The sequence below is a fragment of the Oncorhynchus nerka genome, linkage group LG8 (assembly GCF_034236695.1).
Source record: "Oncorhynchus nerka isolate Pitt River linkage group LG8, Oner_Uvic_2.0, whole genome shotgun sequence".
Classification (NCBI taxonomy): Eukaryota; Metazoa; Chordata; class Actinopteri; order Salmoniformes; family Salmonidae; genus Oncorhynchus; species Oncorhynchus nerka.
Genome location: NC_088403.1, coordinates 69235344 through 69253112, shown reverse-complemented (window position 1 = coordinate 69253112; position 17769 = coordinate 69235344). Strand labels below are relative to the sequence as shown.

The window sequence follows — 17769 nt, the reverse complement described above, 5'->3', positions numbered from 1 at the left end:
TCAAATCCTCCCTCGTGTTGCTAGTTTAGTGTCACTATGCTGTCAAATCCTCCCTCGTGTTTCTAGTTTAGTGTCACTATGCTGTCAAATCCTCCCTCGTGTTTCTAGTTTAGTGTCACTATACTGTCAAATCCTCCCTCGTGTTTCTAGTTTAGTGTTGCTATGCTGTCAAATCCTCCCTCGTGTTTCTAGTTTAGTGTTGCTATGCTGTCAAATCCTCCCTCGTGTTTCTAGTTTAGTGTCACTATGCTGTCAAATCCTCCCTCGTGTTTCTAGTTTAGTGTTGCTATGCTGTCAAATCCTCCCTCGTGTTTCTAGTTTAGTGTCACTATGCTGTCAAATCCTCCCTCATTGTTATGCTGTCAAATCCTCCCTCATGTTTCTAGTTTAGTGTCACTATGCTGTCAAATCCTCCCTCGTGTTTCTAGTTTAGTGTAACTATGCTGTCAAATCCTCCCTCACGTTTCTAGTTTAGTGTCACTATGCTGTCAAATCCTCCCTCGTGTTCCTAGTTTAGTGTCACTATGCTGTCAAATCCTCCCTCGTGTTTCTAGTTTAGTGTCACTATGCTGTCAAATCCTCCCTCGTGTTCCTAGTTTAGTGTCACTATGCTGTCAAATCCTCCCTCGTGTTTCTAGTTTAGTGTCACTATGCTGTCAAATCCTCCCTCGTGTTCCTAGTTTAGTGTCACTATGCTGTCAAATCCTCCCTCGTGTTTCTAGTTTAGTGATGCTATGCTGTCAAATCCTCCCTCGTGTTTCTAGTTTAGTGTCACTATGCTGTCAAATCCTCCCTCGTGTTTCTAGTTTAGTGATGCTATGCTGTCAAATCCTCCCTCGTGTTTCTAGTTTAGTGTCACTATGCTGTCAAATCCTCCCTCGTGTTTCTAGTTTAGTGTTGCTATGCTGTGGTGTCCTTAAATATGGAACTAATAGAATGAACAACTGGGTGGTGTCCTTAAATATGGAACTAATAGAATGAACAACCGGGTGGTGTCCTTAAATATGGAACTAATAGAATGAACAACTGGGTGGTGTCCTTAAATATAGAATGAACAACTGGGTGGAGTCCTTAAATATAGAATGAACACCTGGGTGGTGTCCTTAAATATAGAATGAACAACTGGGGGGTGTCCTTAAATATAGAACTAATAGAATGAACAACTGGGTGGTGTCCTTAAATATAGAACTAATAGAATGAACAACAGGGTGGTGTCCTTAAATATAGAATGAACAACTGGGTGGAGTCCTTAAATATAGAATGAACAACTGGGTGGAGTCCTTAAATATAGAATGAACAACTGGGTGGTGTCCTTAAATATAGAATGAACAACTGGGTGGTGTCCTTAAATATAGAATGAACAACTGGGTGGAGTCCTTAAATATAGAATGAACAACTGGGGGGTGTCCTTAAATATAGAATGAACAACTGGGTGGTGTCCTTAAATATAGAATGAACAACTGGGTGGAGTCCTTAAATATAGAATGAACACCTGGGTGGTGTCCTTAAATATAGAATGAACAACTGGGGGGTGTCCTTAAATATAGAACTAATAGAATGAACAACTGGGTGGTGTCCTTAAATATAGAACTAATAGAATGAACAACTGGGTGGTGTCCTTAAATATAGAATGAACAACTGGGTGGAGTCCTTAAATATAGAATGAACAACTGGGTGGAGTCCTTAAATATAGAATGAACAACTGGGTGGTGTCCTTAAATATAGAATGAACAACTGGGTGGTGTCCTTAAATATAGAATGAACAACTGGGTGGAGTCCTTAAATATAGAATGAACAACTGGGGGGTGTCCTTAAATATAGAATGAACAACTGGGTGGTGTCCTTAAATATAGAATGAACAACTGGGTGGAGTCCTTAAATATAGAATGAACAACTGGGGGGTGTCCTTAAATATAGAATGAACAACTGGGTGGTGTCCTTAAATATAGAATGAACAACTGGGTGGTGTCCTTAAATATAGAATGAACAACTGGGTGGAGTCCTTAAATATAGAATGAACAACTGGGGGGTGTCCTTAAATATAGAATGAACAACTGGGTGGTGTCCTTAAATATAGAATGAACAACTGGGTGGTGTCCTTAAATATAGAATGAACAACTGGGTGGAGTCCTTAAATATAGAATGAACAACTGGGGGGTGTCCTTAAATATAGAATGAACAACTGGGTGGTGTCCTTAAATATAGAATGAACAACTGGGTGGAGTCCTTAAATATAGAATGAACAACTGGGGGGTGTCCTTAAATATAGAATGAACAACTGGGTGGTGTCCTTAAATATAGAATGAACAACTGGGTGGTGTCCTTAAATATAGAATGAACAACTGGGTGGTGTCCTTAAATATAGAATGAACAACTGGGTGGAGTCCTTAAATATAGAATGAACAACTGGGGGGTGTCCTTAAATATAGAATGAACAACTGGGTGGTGTCCTTAAATATAGAATGAACAACTGGGTGGTGTCCTTAAATATAGAATGAACAACTGGGTGGTGTCCTTAAATATGGAACTAATAGAATGAACAACTGGGTGGTGTCCTTAAATATAGAATGAACAACTGGGTGGAGTCCTTAAATATAGAATGAACAACTGGGTGGAGTCCTTAAATATAGAATGAACAACTGGGTGGTGTCCTTAAATATAGAATGAACAACTGGGTGGTGTCCTTAAATATAGAATGAACAACTGGGTGGAGTCCTTAAATATAGAATGAACAACTGGGGGGTGTCCTTAAATATAGAATGAACAACTGGGTGGTGTCCTTAAATATAGAATGAACAACTGGGTGGTGTCCTTAAATATAGAATGAACAACTGGGTGGAGTCCTTAAATATAGAATGAACAACTGGGGGGTGTCCTTAAATATAGAATGAACAACTGGGTGGTGTCCTTAAATATAGAATGAACAACTGGGTGGAGTCCTTAAATATAGAATGAACAACTGGGGGGTGTCCTTAAATATAGAATGAACAACTGGGTGGTGTCCTTAAATATAGAATGAACAACTGGGTGGTGTCCTTAAATATAGAATGAACAACTGGGTGGAGTCCTTAAATATAGAATGAACAACTGGGGGGTGTCCTTAAATATACAATGAACAACTGGGTGGTGTCCTTAAATATACAATGAACAACTGGGTGGTGTCCTTAAATATAGAATGAACAACTGGGTGGTGTCCTTAAATATGGAACTAATAGAATGAACAACTGGGTGGTGTCCTTAAATATAGAATGAACAACTGGGTGGTGTCCTTAAATATAGAATGAACAACTGGGTGGAGTCCTTAAATATAGAATGAACAACCGGGTGGTGTCCTTAAATATGGAACTAATAGAATGAACAACTGGGTGGTGTCCTTAAATATAGAATGAACAACTGGGTGGTGTCCTTAAATATTAGAATGAACAACTGGGTGGTGTCCTTAAATATAGAATGAACAACTGGGTGGAGTCCTTAAATATAGAATGAACAACCGGGTGGTGTACTTAAATATGGAACTAATAGAATTAACAACTGGGTGGTGTCCTTAAATATACAATGAACAACTGGGTGGTGTCCTTAAATATAGAACTAATAGAATGAACCATTAGCAACCAAAAGATGAGAAGTGATTAATTATCTTATAAAATACCAATGTTTATTTCTACCGGTAAGTGTGTTTTAGTGTTGTTTTGTTTGGTAACTGTGTTATGAGCGGGAAAAACAAATCCTTCCTGTACATGAACTCCTCTGTAGTCCTCATACCCTCTCTAGTCGTCTGTTGTCCTCATACCCTCTCTAGTCTTCTGTAGTCCTCATACCCTCTCTAGTCGTCTGTTGTCCTCATACCCTCTCTAGTCTTCTGTAGTCATCATACCCTCTCTAGTCGTCTGTTGTCCTCATACCCTCTCTAGTCTTCTGTAGTCCTCATACCCTCTCTAGTCGTCTGTTGTCCTCATACCCTCTCTAGTCTTCTGTAGTCCTCATACCCTCTCTAGTCTTCTGTAGTCCTCATACCCTCTCTAGTCTTCTGTAGTCCTCATACCCTCTCTAGTCTTCTGTAGTCCTCAGAGCCTCTCTAGTCTTCTGTAGTCCTCATACCCTCTCTAGTCTTCTGTAGTCCTCATACCCTCTCTAGTCTTCTGTAGTCCTCATACCCTCTCTAGTCTTCTGTGGTCCTCATACCCTCTCTAGTCTTCTGTAGTCCTCATACCCTCTCTAGTCTTCTGTAGTCCTCATACCCTCTCTAGTCTTCTGTAGTCCTCATACCCTCTCTAGTCTTCTGTAGTCCTCAGAGCCTCTCTAGTCTTCTGTAGTCCTCAGAGCCTCTCTAGTCTTCTGTAGTCCTCATACCCTCTCTAGTCTTCTGTAGTCCTCATACCCTCTCTAGTCTTCTGTAGTCCTCATACCCTCTCTAGTCTTCTGTAGTCCTCATACCCTCTCTAGTCTTCTGTAGTCATCATACCCTCTCTAGTGTTCTGTAGTCCTCATACCCTCTCTAGTCTTCTGTAGTCCTCATACCCTCTCTAGTCTTCTGTAGTCCTCATACCCTCTCTAGTCTTCTGTAGTCCTCATACCCTCTCTAGTCTTCTGTGGTCCTCATACCCTCTCTAGTCTTCTGTGGTCCTCATACCCTCTCTAGTCTTCTGTAGTCCTCATACCCTCTCTAGTCTTCTGTAGTCCTCATACCCTCTCTAGTCTTCTGTGGTCCTCAAACCCTCTCTAGTCTTCTGTGGTCCTCATACCCTCTCTAGTCTTCTGTAGTCCTCATACCCTCTCTAGTCTTCTGTAGTCCTCATACCCTCTCTAGTCTTCTGTAGTCCTCACACCCTCTCTAGTCTTCTGTAGTCCTCACTCCCTCTCTAGTCTTCTGTAGTCATCATACCCTCTCTAGTCTTCTGTAGTCCTCATACCCTCTCTAGTCTTCTGTAGTCCTCATACCCTCTCTAGTCTTCTGTAGTCCTCAGAGCCTCTCTAGTCTTCTGTGGTCCTCATACCCTCTCTAGTCTTCTGTGGTCCTCATACCCTCTCTAGTCTTCTGTAGTCCTCACACCCTCTCTAGTCTTCTGTAGTCCTCACTCCCTCTCTAGTCTTCTGTAGTCATCATACCCTCTCTAGTCTTCTGTGGTCCTCATACCCTCTCTAGTCTTCTGTAGTCCTCATACCCTCTCTAGTCTTCTGTAGTCCTCATACCCTCTCTAGTCTTCTGTAGTCCTCAGAGCCTCTCTAGTCTTCTGTGGTCCTCATGTCTTCTGTAGTCCTCATACCCTCTCTAGTATTCTGTAGTCCTCATACCCTCTCTAGTCTTCTGTAGTCCTCATTCCCTCTCTAGTCTTCTGTGGTCCTCATACCCTCTCTAGACTTCTGTGGTCCTCATACCCTCTCTAGTCTTCTGTGGTCCTCATACCCTCTCTAGTCTTCTGTAGTCCTCATACCCTCTCTAGTCTTCTGTGGTTCTCTGCGTCGTCCATTATTTCCAAGGTAATGTACAGAACGTCACCATTCATTCCTTACATAATAAATATGAACATCTGTTTATACAGTGCCTTGCGAAAGTATTCGGCCCCCTTGAACATTGCAACCTTTTGTCACATTTCAGGCTTCAAACATAAAGATATAAAACTGTATTTTTTTGTGAAGAATCAACAACAAGTGGGACACAATCATGAAGTGGAACGACATTTATTGGATATTTCAAACTTTTTTAACAAATCAAAAACTGAAAAATTGGGCGTGCAAAATTATTCAGCCCCTTTACTTTCAGTGCAGCAAACTCTCTCCAGAAGTTCAGTGAGGATCTCTGAATGATCCAATGTTGACCTAAATGACTAATGATGATAAATACAATCCACCTGTGTGTAATCAAGTCTCCGTATAAATGCACCTGCACTGTGATAGTCTCAGAGGTCCGTTAAAAGCGCAGAGAGCATCATGAAGAACAAGGAACACACCAGGCAGGTCCGAGATACTGTTGTGAAGAAGTTTAAAGCCGGATTTGGATACAAAAAGATTTCCCAAGCTTTAAACATCCCAAGGAGCACTGTGCAAGCGATACTATTGAAATGGAAGGAGTATCAGACCACTGCAAATCTACCAAGACCTGGCCGTCCCTCTAAACTTTCAGCTCATACAAGGAGAAGACTGATCAGAGATGCAGCCAAGAGGCCCATGATCACTCTGGATGAACTGCAGAGATCTACAGCTGAGGTGGGAGACTCTGTCCATAGGACAACAATCAGTCGTATATTGCACAAATCTGGCCTTTATGGAAGAGTGGCAAGAAGAAAGCCATTTCTTAAAGATATCCATAAAAAGTGTTGTTTAAAGTTTGCCACAAGCCACCTGGGAGACACACCAAACATGTGGAAGAAGGTGCTCTGGTCAGATGAAACCAAAATTGAACTTTTTGGCAACAATGCAAAACGTTATGTTTGGCGTAAAAGCAACACAGCTCATCACCCTGAACTCACCATCCCCACTGTCAAACATGGTGGTGGCAGCATCATGGGTTGGGCCTGCTTTTCTTCAGCAGGGACAGGGAAGATGGTTAAAATTGATGGGAAGATGGATGGAGCCAAATACAGGACCATTCTGGAAGAAAACCTGATGGAGTCTGCAAAAGACCTGAGACTGGGACGGAGATTTGTCTTCCAACAAGACAATGATCCAAAACATAAAGCAAAATCTACAATGGAATGGTTCAAAAATAAACATATCCAGGTGTTAGAATGGCCAAGTCAAAGTCCAGACCTGAATCCAATCGAGAATCTGTGGAAAGAACTGAAAACTGCTCTCCATCCAACCTCACTGAGCTCGAGCTGTTTTGCAAGGAGGAATGGGAAAAAAATTACGTCTCTCGATGTGCAAAACTGATAGAGACATACCCCAAGCGACTTACAGCTGTAATCGCAGCAAAAGGTGGCGCTACAAAGTATTAACTTAAGGGGGATGAATAATTTTGCACGCCCAATTTTTCAGTTTTTGATTTGTTAAAAAAGTTTGAAATATCCAATAAATGTCGTTCCACTTCATGATTGTGTCCCACTTGTTGTTGATTCTTCACAAAAAAATACAGTTTTATATCTTTATGTTTGATGCCTGAAATGTGGCAAAAGGTTGCAAAGTTCAAGGGGGCCGAATACTTTCGCAAGGCACTGTATATTCTAGACCAGACACTCTCTTAACCTCCCTCTCTCCTCTCCTCTCCTCTCCTCTTCTCTCCTGTCCTCTCTTCCCCTCTGCTCTCCATCTCCTCTCCTCCCATCTCCTCCTCTCCCTCTCCATCTCCTCTCCTCTCCTCTCCATCTCCTCTCCTCTCCATCTCCTCTCCATCTCCTCTCCATCTCCTCTCCCTCTCCACTCCTCTCCATCTCCATCTCCTCTCCTCTCCATCTCCTCTCGTCTCCTCTCCATCTCCTCTCCTCTCCACTCCTCTCCACTCCTCTCCATCTCCTCTCCTCTCCTTTCCTCTCCTTTCCTCTCCATCTCCTCTCCTCTCCTCTCCTCTCCACTCCTCTCCTCTCCACTCCTCTCCTCTCCTCTCCACTCCTCTCCTCTCCGTGTATGTCAGACCCCAGGGAGTGTTTAAGATGCTCCCTCTCCGCCCCCCTCCCATGAAGACTGTACCTCGTCGACACCCACCTCTCCAGGCTGTCTCCTCCTACTCTACCACATCATCCAATCAGCCACCCCCTGCCCAGGCTGTAGCCGCCCCCGCTTCTACATCAGCCAACCAACAGGCTGTCCCTGGCCCCTGCACCACTCCATCAGCCAATCAGCCGCAGGGTCAGAGGGCACCAAAGAAAGGCCCCCCTCTACCCCTCCGACCCAGGCCTGGACACCCCCTGTACAAGAGTTACATGGTAAACACAAACATCTACTTTGGCTAAACATTGGCTTTACATACATACAGCGCATTCAGAAAGTATTCAGACCCTTTGACTTTTTACACATTTTGTTACGTTTCAGCCTTGTTCTAAAATCGATTAAATTGTTTTCCCCCCTCAATATACACACAATACCCCATAATGACATCACAATACCCCATAATGACATCCCAGTACCCCACAATGACATCCCAATACCCCACAATGACATCACAATACCCCACAATGACATCACAATACCCCACAATGACATCACAATATCCCACAATGACATCACAATGACATCACAATACCCCACAATGACATCACAATACCCCACAATGACATCACAATGACATCACAATACCCCATAATGACATCACAATACCCCATAATGACATCCCAGTACCCCACAATGACATCACAATACCCCACAATGACATCACAATACCCCACAATGACATCCCAGTACCCCACAATGACATCACAATACCCCATAATGACATCACACTACCCCACAATGACATCACAATACCCCACAATGACATCACAATACCCCATAATGACATCTCAATACCCCATAATGACATCACAATACCCCATAATGACATCACAATACCCCATAATGACATCCCAGTACCCCACAATGACATCACAATACCCCATAATGACATCACAATACCCCATAATGACAAAGTGTGATATTTGAATGGTCTGGAAGCATTTACATTTATAAAAAAAATGTACTTTTTTGAAGCACCTTTGGCAGTGATTACAGCCTCCAGTCTTCTTGGGAATGACACTACAAGCTTGGCACACCTGTATTTGGGGAGTTTCTCCCATTCTTCTCTGCAGATCCTCTCAAGCTCTGTCAGGTTGGATGGGGAGCGTCGCTGCACAGCTATTTTCAGGTCTCTTTTAATACATTTACAAACATTTCTATAAACCTGTTTCTGCTTCGTCATTATGGGGTATTGTGTGTAGATTGAAAAAAAACGATTGAATCCATTTTAGAATAAGGTTGTGATGTAACAAAATGTGGAAAAAGGGAAGGGGGTCTGAATACTTTCTGAATGCACCTTAGGACCATATATGGTTGTATATGTACAAGTCAAAGCTTGGACACCTACTCATTCAAGGGTTTTTCTTCTTCTTATGAAGGGTCTGGTAGGTGTAATCAGTGTTAGCATGTTAGCATGTCTGAAGGGTCTGGTAGGTGTAATCAGTGTTAGCATGTTAGCATGTCTGAAGGGTCTGGTAGGTGTAATCAGTGTTAGCATGTTAGCATGTCTGAAGGGTCTGGTAGGTGTAATCAGTGTTAGCATGTTAGCATGTCTGAAGGGCCTGGTAGGTATAATCAGTGTTAGCATGTTAGCATGTCTGAAGGGTCTGGTAGGTGTAATCAGTGTTAGTATGTTAGCATGTCTGAAGGGTCTGGTAGGTGTAATCAGTGTTAGCATGTCTGAAGGGTCTGGTAGGTATAATCAGTGTTAGCATGTTAGCATGTCTGAAGGGTCTGGTAGGTATAATCAGTGTTAGCATGTTAGCATGTCTGAAGGGTCTGGTAGGTATAATCAGTGTTAGCATGTCTGAAGGATCTTGGATCCCACCTCTGAGGACAACAGCCAATCTAAGCCTCCTTCTGATAACAACAGCCAATCATCTGTCCTCCTTCAGCCCATCCTTCCATCTCAACCCAGCGGAGAGAAGTCCCAGCTGGTCACAGCACCTGTCAGGTAGGGCACAGACACACAGGCAGACAGAGAGACACACAGGCAGACAGAGAGACACACAGGCAGACAGAGAGACACACAGGCAGACAGAGAGACACACAGGCAGACAGAGAGACACACAGGCAGACAGAGAGACACACAGGCAGACAGAGAGACACACAGGCAGACAGAGAGACACACAGGCAGACAGAGAGGCAGACAGGCAGACAGAGACACACAGGCAGACAGAGAGACACACAGGCAGACAGAGAGAGACACAGGCAGACAGAGAGACACACAGGCAGACAGAGAGACACACAGGCAGACAGAGAAACACACAGGCAGACAAACAAACACACAGACAGACACACAGACAAACAGACAGACAGACAGACAGACAGACAGACAGACAGACAGACACACAGACAGACACACAGAAAGACACACAGACAAACACACAGACAACAGACAGACAGACAGACAGACACACAGAAAGACACACAGACAGACAGACAGACAGACAGACAGACAGACAGACAGACAGACAGACAGACAGACAGACACACACAGACAGACAGACAAACACACAGACACAGACAGAAAGACACACAGACAGACACACAGACAGACACACAGAAAGACACACAGACAGACAGACACACAGACAGACACACAGAAAGACACACAGACAGTATAGATAAACCGACAGGCAGTAATTTATTGTTAACCCCTCTCTGTGTGAGCTAGTGGTCTGAGGTGTGTGGCACAGTTCGACTTCAAGGGGGAGGAGGAAGACGAGCTGACCTTCTACGAGGGTGATGTCATCTCTCTGACGGAGGTGATTGGTCAGGAGTGGGGGCGGGGACAGATCCACGGGCGAATAGGAATCGTCCCTCTGGCCTTCACGGAGGTCCTTGAGGAACCGCCTCCGTCGGCAGGGAAACGTTGTCGAGAAGACCACGAAGATGGACTCCTCAGGTGAGCGAGACCCACGGTCCTTCACCTACTCACTTGTAAGACCTTGATTAGACCCAAGGTCCTTCAGTTACTCAACTATAAGACATTGATTAGACCCAAGGTCCTTCAGTTACTCAACTATAAGACCTTGATTAGACCCAAGGTCCTTCACCTACTCACTTGTAAGACCTTGATTAGACCCAAGGTCCTTCAGTTACTCAACTATAAGACCTTGATTAGACCCAAGGTCCTTCAGTTACTCAACTATAAGACCTTGATTAGACCCAAGGTCCTTCAGTTACTCAACTATAAGACCTTGATTAGACCCAAGGTCCTTCAGTTACTCAACTATAAGACCTTGATTAGACCCAAGGTCCTTCAGTTACTCAACTATAAGACCTTGATTAGACCCAAGGTCCTTCAGTTACTCAACTATAAGACCTTGATTAGACCCAAGGTCCTTCAGTTTCTCAACTATAAGGCCTTGATTAGACCCAAGGTCCTTCAGTTACTCAACTATAAGACCTTGATTAGACACAATGTCCTTCAGTTACTTAACTATAAGACCTTGATTAGACCCAAGGTCCTTCAGTTACTCAACTATAAGACCTTCATTAGACCCAAGGTCCTTCAGTTACTCAACTATAAGACCTTGATTAGACCCAAGGTCCTTCAGTTACTCAACTATAAGACCTTGATTAGACTTTGCCTTTTATGTTCCGGACATTTAATCAACAATCGTTTCTTTCTTGACCAAAGCTAAAATATACAGTCGTGGCCAAAAGTTTTGAGAATGACAAATATTAATTTCCACAACGTTTGCTGATTCAGTGTCTTTATAAATGTTTGTCAGATGTTAACTATGGAATACTGAAGTATAATTACAAGCATTACATGAAGATGATGCAAAGAGACAATATTTGCAGTGTTGACCCTTCTTTTTCAAGACCTCTGCAATCCGCATGCTGTCAATTAACTTCTGGGCCACATCCAGACTGATGGCAGTCCACTGATGGCAGTCCACTGATGGCAGTCCACTGATGGCTGTCCACTGATGGCTGTCCTGATGGCAGTCCACTGATGGCTGTCCACTGATGGCTGTCCTGATGGCAGTCCACTGATGGCTGTCCACTGATGGCTGTCCTGATGGCTGTCCTGATGGCAGTCCACTGATGGCAGTCCACTGATGGCAGTCCACTGATGGCAGTCCACTGATGGCTGTCCTGATGGCAGTCCACTGATGGCTGTCCACTGATGGCTGTCCTGATGGCAGTCCTGATGGCAGTCCACTGATGGCTGTCCACTGATGGCTGTCCTGATGGCTGTCCTGATGGCAGTCCTGATGGCAGTCCACTGATGGCAGTCCACTGATGGCAGTCCACTGATGGCTGTCCTGATGGCTGTCCTGATGGCAGTCCACTGATGGCAGTCCTGATGGCAGTCCACTGATGGCAGTCCTGATGGCAGTCCACTGATGGCAGTCCTGATGGCAGTCCACTGATGGCAGTCCACTGATGGCAGTCCACTGATGGCTGTCCTGATGGCAGTCCTGATGGCAGTCCACTGATGGCTGTCCTGATGGCAGTCCACTGATGGCAGTCCTGATGGCAGTCCACTGATGGCTGTCCTGATGGCAGTCCACTGATGGCAGTCCTGATGGCAGTCCACTGATGGCAGTCCACTGATGGCTGTCCACTGATGGCAGTCCACTGATGGCTGTCCTGATGGCAGTCCTGATGGCAGTCCACTGATGGCTGTCCTGATGGCAGTCCACTGATGGCAGTCCACTGATGGCAGTCCTGATGGCAGTCCACTGATGGCAGTCCTGATGGCAGTCCACTGATGGCAGTCCACTGATGGCAGTCCACTGATGGCAGTCCTGATGGCAGTCCACTGATGGCAGTCCACTGATGGCAGTCCACTGATGGCAGTCCTGATGGCAGTCCTGATGGCAGTCCACTGATGGCAGTCCACTGATGGCAGTCCTGATGGCAGTCCACTGATGGCAGTCCTGATGGCAGTCCACTGATGGCTGTCCTGATGGCTGTCCTGATGGCAGTCCTGATGGCAGTCCACTGATGGCTGTCCTGATGGCTGTCCTGTTGCCTGTCCTGATGGCAGTCCTGATGGCAGTCCGCTGATGGCAGTCCACTGATGGCAGTCCACTGATGGCTGTCCTGATGGCAGTCCTGATGGCAGTCCACTGATGGCAGTCCACTGATGGCAGTCCACTGATGGCTGTCCACTGATGGCAGTCCTGATGGCAGTCCACTGATGGCAGTCCTGATGGCTGTCCTGATGGCAGTCCACTGATGGCAGTCCACTGATGGCAGTCCACTGATGGCAGTCCACTGATGGCAGTCTTCCAATGCTTGGAGTTTGTCAGAATTTGTGGATTTTTGTTTTGTCCTTATTGTTTGCCTCTTGAGCATTGACCATAAGTTCTCAATGGGATTAAGGTCGGGGGAGTTTCCTGGCCATGGACGCAAAATATCGATATTTTGTTCCCCGAGCCACTTAGTTTATCACTTTTGCCTTATGGCAAGGTGCTCCATCATACTGGAAAAGGCATTGTTCGTCACCAAATTGTTCCTGCAAAATTGTGAGTGAGCCCACTCCCTTGGCTGAGAAGCAACCCCACACATGAATGGTCTCGGGATGCTTTACTGTTGGCATGACACAGGACTGATGGTAGCGCTCACCTTGTCTTCTCCGGACAAGGATCTGTGGTTCCAGCAGGGGGCGCTGATCAGAGTAACGCAGCGTGTCGACTGGACCAGAGGAACACTGGACGGACGGGGAGGGAGTGTTCCCCACTACTTACTCAGACACCTGTAACGCAGGTGAAGTTGCTCGTAGACACTGCTCTTGGGTCAGTTTTGTGTTCCCCCCACTAATGGTTGTTATGATTGGGGGAGGGGAAGCTGATCCTAGATCTGTACCTAAGAGAGACTTCACCCTGGGCTAACACACACACATGTTGTTCAGAGTTTAACCATGCTTCATGTTCCTCTCTGCAGCCCAGCCAATGAGGGACCAGCCTGTGGCCAAGGGCGTGGCCAAGGTCCTGTTTGATTTCAGTGCAGAGTGAAGATGAACTCTCACTAAAGGTAGGCTTGCTCAGCTCTGTGTGTTTCAGGGTTTTACAGGCTGACCACACCCCTCGCGAGCGTTGCAAAATAAATGTAGAAATCTATGTTATTCAATTATTGCACCAACGAGCGTCTGTGTTGAACACGGAACCCAAAGGGGCGGCGCGCGTAAATGTATTTCGTCCCCCCACACCAAACGCGATCACGACACGCAGGTTAAAATATCGAAACAAACTCTGAACCAATTATATTAATTTGGGAACAGATCGAAAAGCATTAAACATTTATGGCAATTTAGCTAGTTAGCTTGCACTTGCTAGCTAACTTGTCCTGGGATATTAACATTGAGTTGTTATTTTACCTGAAATGCACAAGGTCCTCTACTCTGACAAATCCACACAATAAACAGTCACCTGAATTGTTTCTAGTCATCTTTCCTCCTTCCAGGCCTTTTCTTCTCTTGACTTTATATTGCGATTGGCAACTTTCATAAATTATGTGCATTACCGCCACTGACCTCGTTCGTCTTTCAGTCACCCACGTGGGTATAACCAATGAGGAGATGGCACGTGCTTCTATAAACCAATGAGGAGATGGGAGAGGCAGGACTTGCAGCGCGATCTGCGTCAGAAATAGAACTGACTTCTATTTTAGCCCTTGGCGACGCAGACGCCAAGATAATTGAATAACATAGATTTCTACATTTATTTTGCAACGCTCGCGCACGGTGTAGTCAGCCTGTAAAATAGAATAGAATATACAGTTTTGTAATGATGTGCAAATAGTTGAAATACAAAAGGGAAAATAAACTCTCTCTCTCTCTCCCCTCTTTCCCTATCTTTCTTCCCCCTCTCTCTCCCCTCTTTCTCTCTCTCTCTCCCCCTCTGTCTCACTCTCACTCTCCATCCTTCTCAAAATCTCCCCCTCTCTCTACCAGGCGGTGGAGGTGGTAACGGGTGGAGGCAGTAGATGAGGAGTGGTATCTGGGGGATGCAGGAGGCGAGGTCCCCAAAAAACAACCTGACACCTACAAATAGGACTATGGATGTACACTGTGTGTTAGAGAACAAGAGACTGTGTTGGAGAGAGAGAGACTGTGAGAGAGAGACTGTGTTAGAGAGAGAGAGAGACTGTGTTAGAGAGAGAGAGATTGTGTTAGAGAGAGAGAGACTGTGTTAGAGACTGTGAGAGAGAGAGAGACTGAGGGAGAGAGATTGTGAGAGAGACTGTGTTAGAGAGACTGTGTTAGCGAGAGACTGAGAGAAAGACTGTGTTAGAGAGCGAGAGACTGTGTTAGAGAGAGAGAGACTGTGTTAGAGAGAGACTGAGAGAGAGAAAGACTGAGTTGGTGTGGGTAAAGAGAGAGAGAGAGTGTTGACCCACCCCTCACCAACGTGGTTATCTTGAGAGATGAAGAGTATGAAAAGGAGTTACTAGATAGAGCAAACATATATTTCAGAACTGAAACCCAATCCTGTTGAATCTACAGTTGAAGTCGGAAGCTTACATACACCTCAGCCAAATATATTTAAACTCAGTTTTTCACAATTCCTGACATTTAATCCTAGTAAAAATTCCCTGTCTTAGTTCAGTTAGGATCACCACTTTATTTTAAGAATGTGAAATGTCAGAATAATAGTAGAGAGAATGATTTATTTCAGCTTTTATTTCTTTCATCACATTCCCAGTGGGTCAGAAGTTTACATACACTCAATTAGTATTTGGTAGCTTTGCCTTTAAATTGTTTAACTTGGGTCAAATGTTTTGGGTAGCCTTCCACAAGCTTCCCACAATAAGTTGGGTGAATTTTGGCCCATTCCTCCTGACAGAGCTGGTGTAACTGAGTCAGGTTTGTAGGCCTCCTTGCTCTCACACACTTTTTCAGTTCTGCCCACACATTTTCTATGGGATTGAGGTCAGGGCTTTGTGATGACCATTCCAATACCTTGACTTTGTTGTCCTTAAGCCATTTTGCCACAACTTTGGAAGTATGCTTGGGGTCATTGTCCATTTGGAAGACCCATTTGTGACCAAGCTTTAACTTCCTGACTGATGTCTTGAGCTGTTGCTTCAATATATCCACATAATTTTCTTCCCTCATGATGCCATCTATTTTGTGAAGTGCACCAGTCCCTCCTGCAGCAAAGCACCCCCACAACATGATGCTGCCACTCCCGTGCTTCACGGTTGGGATGGTGTTCTTCGGCTTGCAAGCCTCCCCCTTTTTCCTCCAAACATAACGATGGCCAAACAGTTCTACTTTTGTTTCATCAGTCCATAGGACAATTTTCCTCAAAAGTACGATCTTTGTCCCCATGTGCAGTTGCAAACCGAAGTCCCCACAACATGATGCTGCCACCCCCGTGCTTCGCGGTGTTCTTCAGCTTGCAAGCCTCCCCTTTCTCCTCCAAACATAACGATGGTCATTATGGTCAAACAGTTCTATTTGGTTTCATCAGACCAGAGGACATTTCTCCAAAAAGTACGATCTTTGTCCACATGTGCAGTTGCAAAACGTAGTCTGGCTTTTTTATGGTGGTTTTGGAGCAGTAGCTTCTTCCTTGCTGAGCGGCCTTTCAGGTTATGTCGATATAGGACTCGTTTTACTGTGGATATAGATACTTTGGTACCTGTTTCCTCCAGCATCTTCACAAGGTCCTCTGCTGTTGTTCTGGGATTGATTTGCACTTTTCGCACCAAAGTACGTTCATCTCTAGGAGACAAAACACGTCTCCTTCCTGAGCGGTATGTCGGCTGCGTGGTCCCATGGTGTTTATACTGGCGTACTATTGTTTGTACAGATGAACGTGGTACCTTCAGGTGTTTGGAAATTGCTCCCAAGGATGAACCAGACTTGTGGAGGTCTACAATTATTTTTCTGGTCGTGGCTGATTTCTTTTGATTTTCCCATGATGTCAAGCAAAGAGGCACTGAGTTTGAAGGTAGGCCTTGAAATACATCCACATGTATACCTCCAACTGACTCAAATGATGTCAATTAGCCTATCAGAAGCTTCAAAATCCATGACATCATTTTCTGGAATTTTCCAAGCTGTTTAAAGGCACAGTCAACTTAGTGTATGTAAACTTCCGACCCACTGGAATTGTGATACAGTGAATTATAAGTGAAATAATCTGTCTGTAAACAATTGTTGGTAAAATGACCTGTGTCGTGCACGAAGTAGATGTCCTAACCGACTTGCCAAAACTATAGTTTGTTTACAAGAAATGTGTAGAGTGGATGAAAAAACGAGTTTTAATGACTCCAACTCTAAGTGTATGTAAACTTCAGACTTCAACTGTATCACTTGTCTTATATATATATATATATATATATATATATGACTCCACTATCAGAACATCACCAACAAGGTAATTCCCCCAACGGGAATTAGGACGATGATCACCAGCCATCAGAGAGTTTTTCAAATATATATATTTTTTATATCTACTACTATACATTGGTCATTTCAGAATCTATAATCTATTATATGCTTTATATGAGGAGAAATCTAACTTCTTCTCAAGCCAAATTATAACATTGACTATCAATGTTGATTAATAAATGGAAGTTAGGATTCAACCCTGTGTTTAACTGATGTGTTATATTCCTGTATATCAGTTTAATCCCAATAAAATCATCATTAAATGTTGTAATACAACTGGTTTCACGTCATTATTTTTTGTTGTAGTCAGATGAGGGATGAGTTTCCAGACCACTCTCTCTCCCCTCGTGGTTTCACTGTAGGATTCTGAGAGCAAAGAGGTCTGTGTGTATGATTGTCTGTCTGACTGTGTGTGTGTGTGTGTTTTTATTTCACCTTTATTTAACCAGGTAGGCCATTTGAGAACAAGTTCTCATTTACAATTGCGACCTGGCCAAGATAAAGCAAAGCAGTTCGACACATACAACAACACAGAGTTACACATGGAGTAAAACAAACATACAGTCAATAATACAATAGAGACATCTATGTACCATTGTGGCAGACCAGGGTTTTGGTCAAGATGTTTTCAGAAACGGACAAGAGAAGGATTAGCTCAGTTTCAATGTGTTTATTTCAATAATAGATCAAAAAGAAAATGAGACCCCCATCTTCTAGGTTCTGGGTCTGGCTGTATCCTGTCGTTACCTCTGTAACCATCA

General features: G+C 44.2%; 1 protein-coding gene across 1 annotated transcript in view; it reads left to right on the top strand.

Moving 5' to 3' along the window:
* LOC115127846 (SH3 domain-containing protein 19-like) overlaps positions 1 to 17284 on the top strand; it is a 52432-nt gene extending 35148 nt beyond the window's left edge. The window contains 5 exon segments of the mRNA XM_065022023.1: positions 7568 to 7859; positions 9540 to 9598; positions 10322 to 10552; positions 13552 to 13641; positions 14561 to 17284. Coding sequence (XP_064878095.1) covers positions 7568 to 7859; positions 9540 to 9598; positions 10322 to 10552; positions 13552 to 13606 — 637 coding nt within the window. The 3' untranslated portion in view covers positions 13607 to 13641; positions 14561 to 17284.
* Positions 17285 to 17769: the final 485 nt, after the last annotated feature.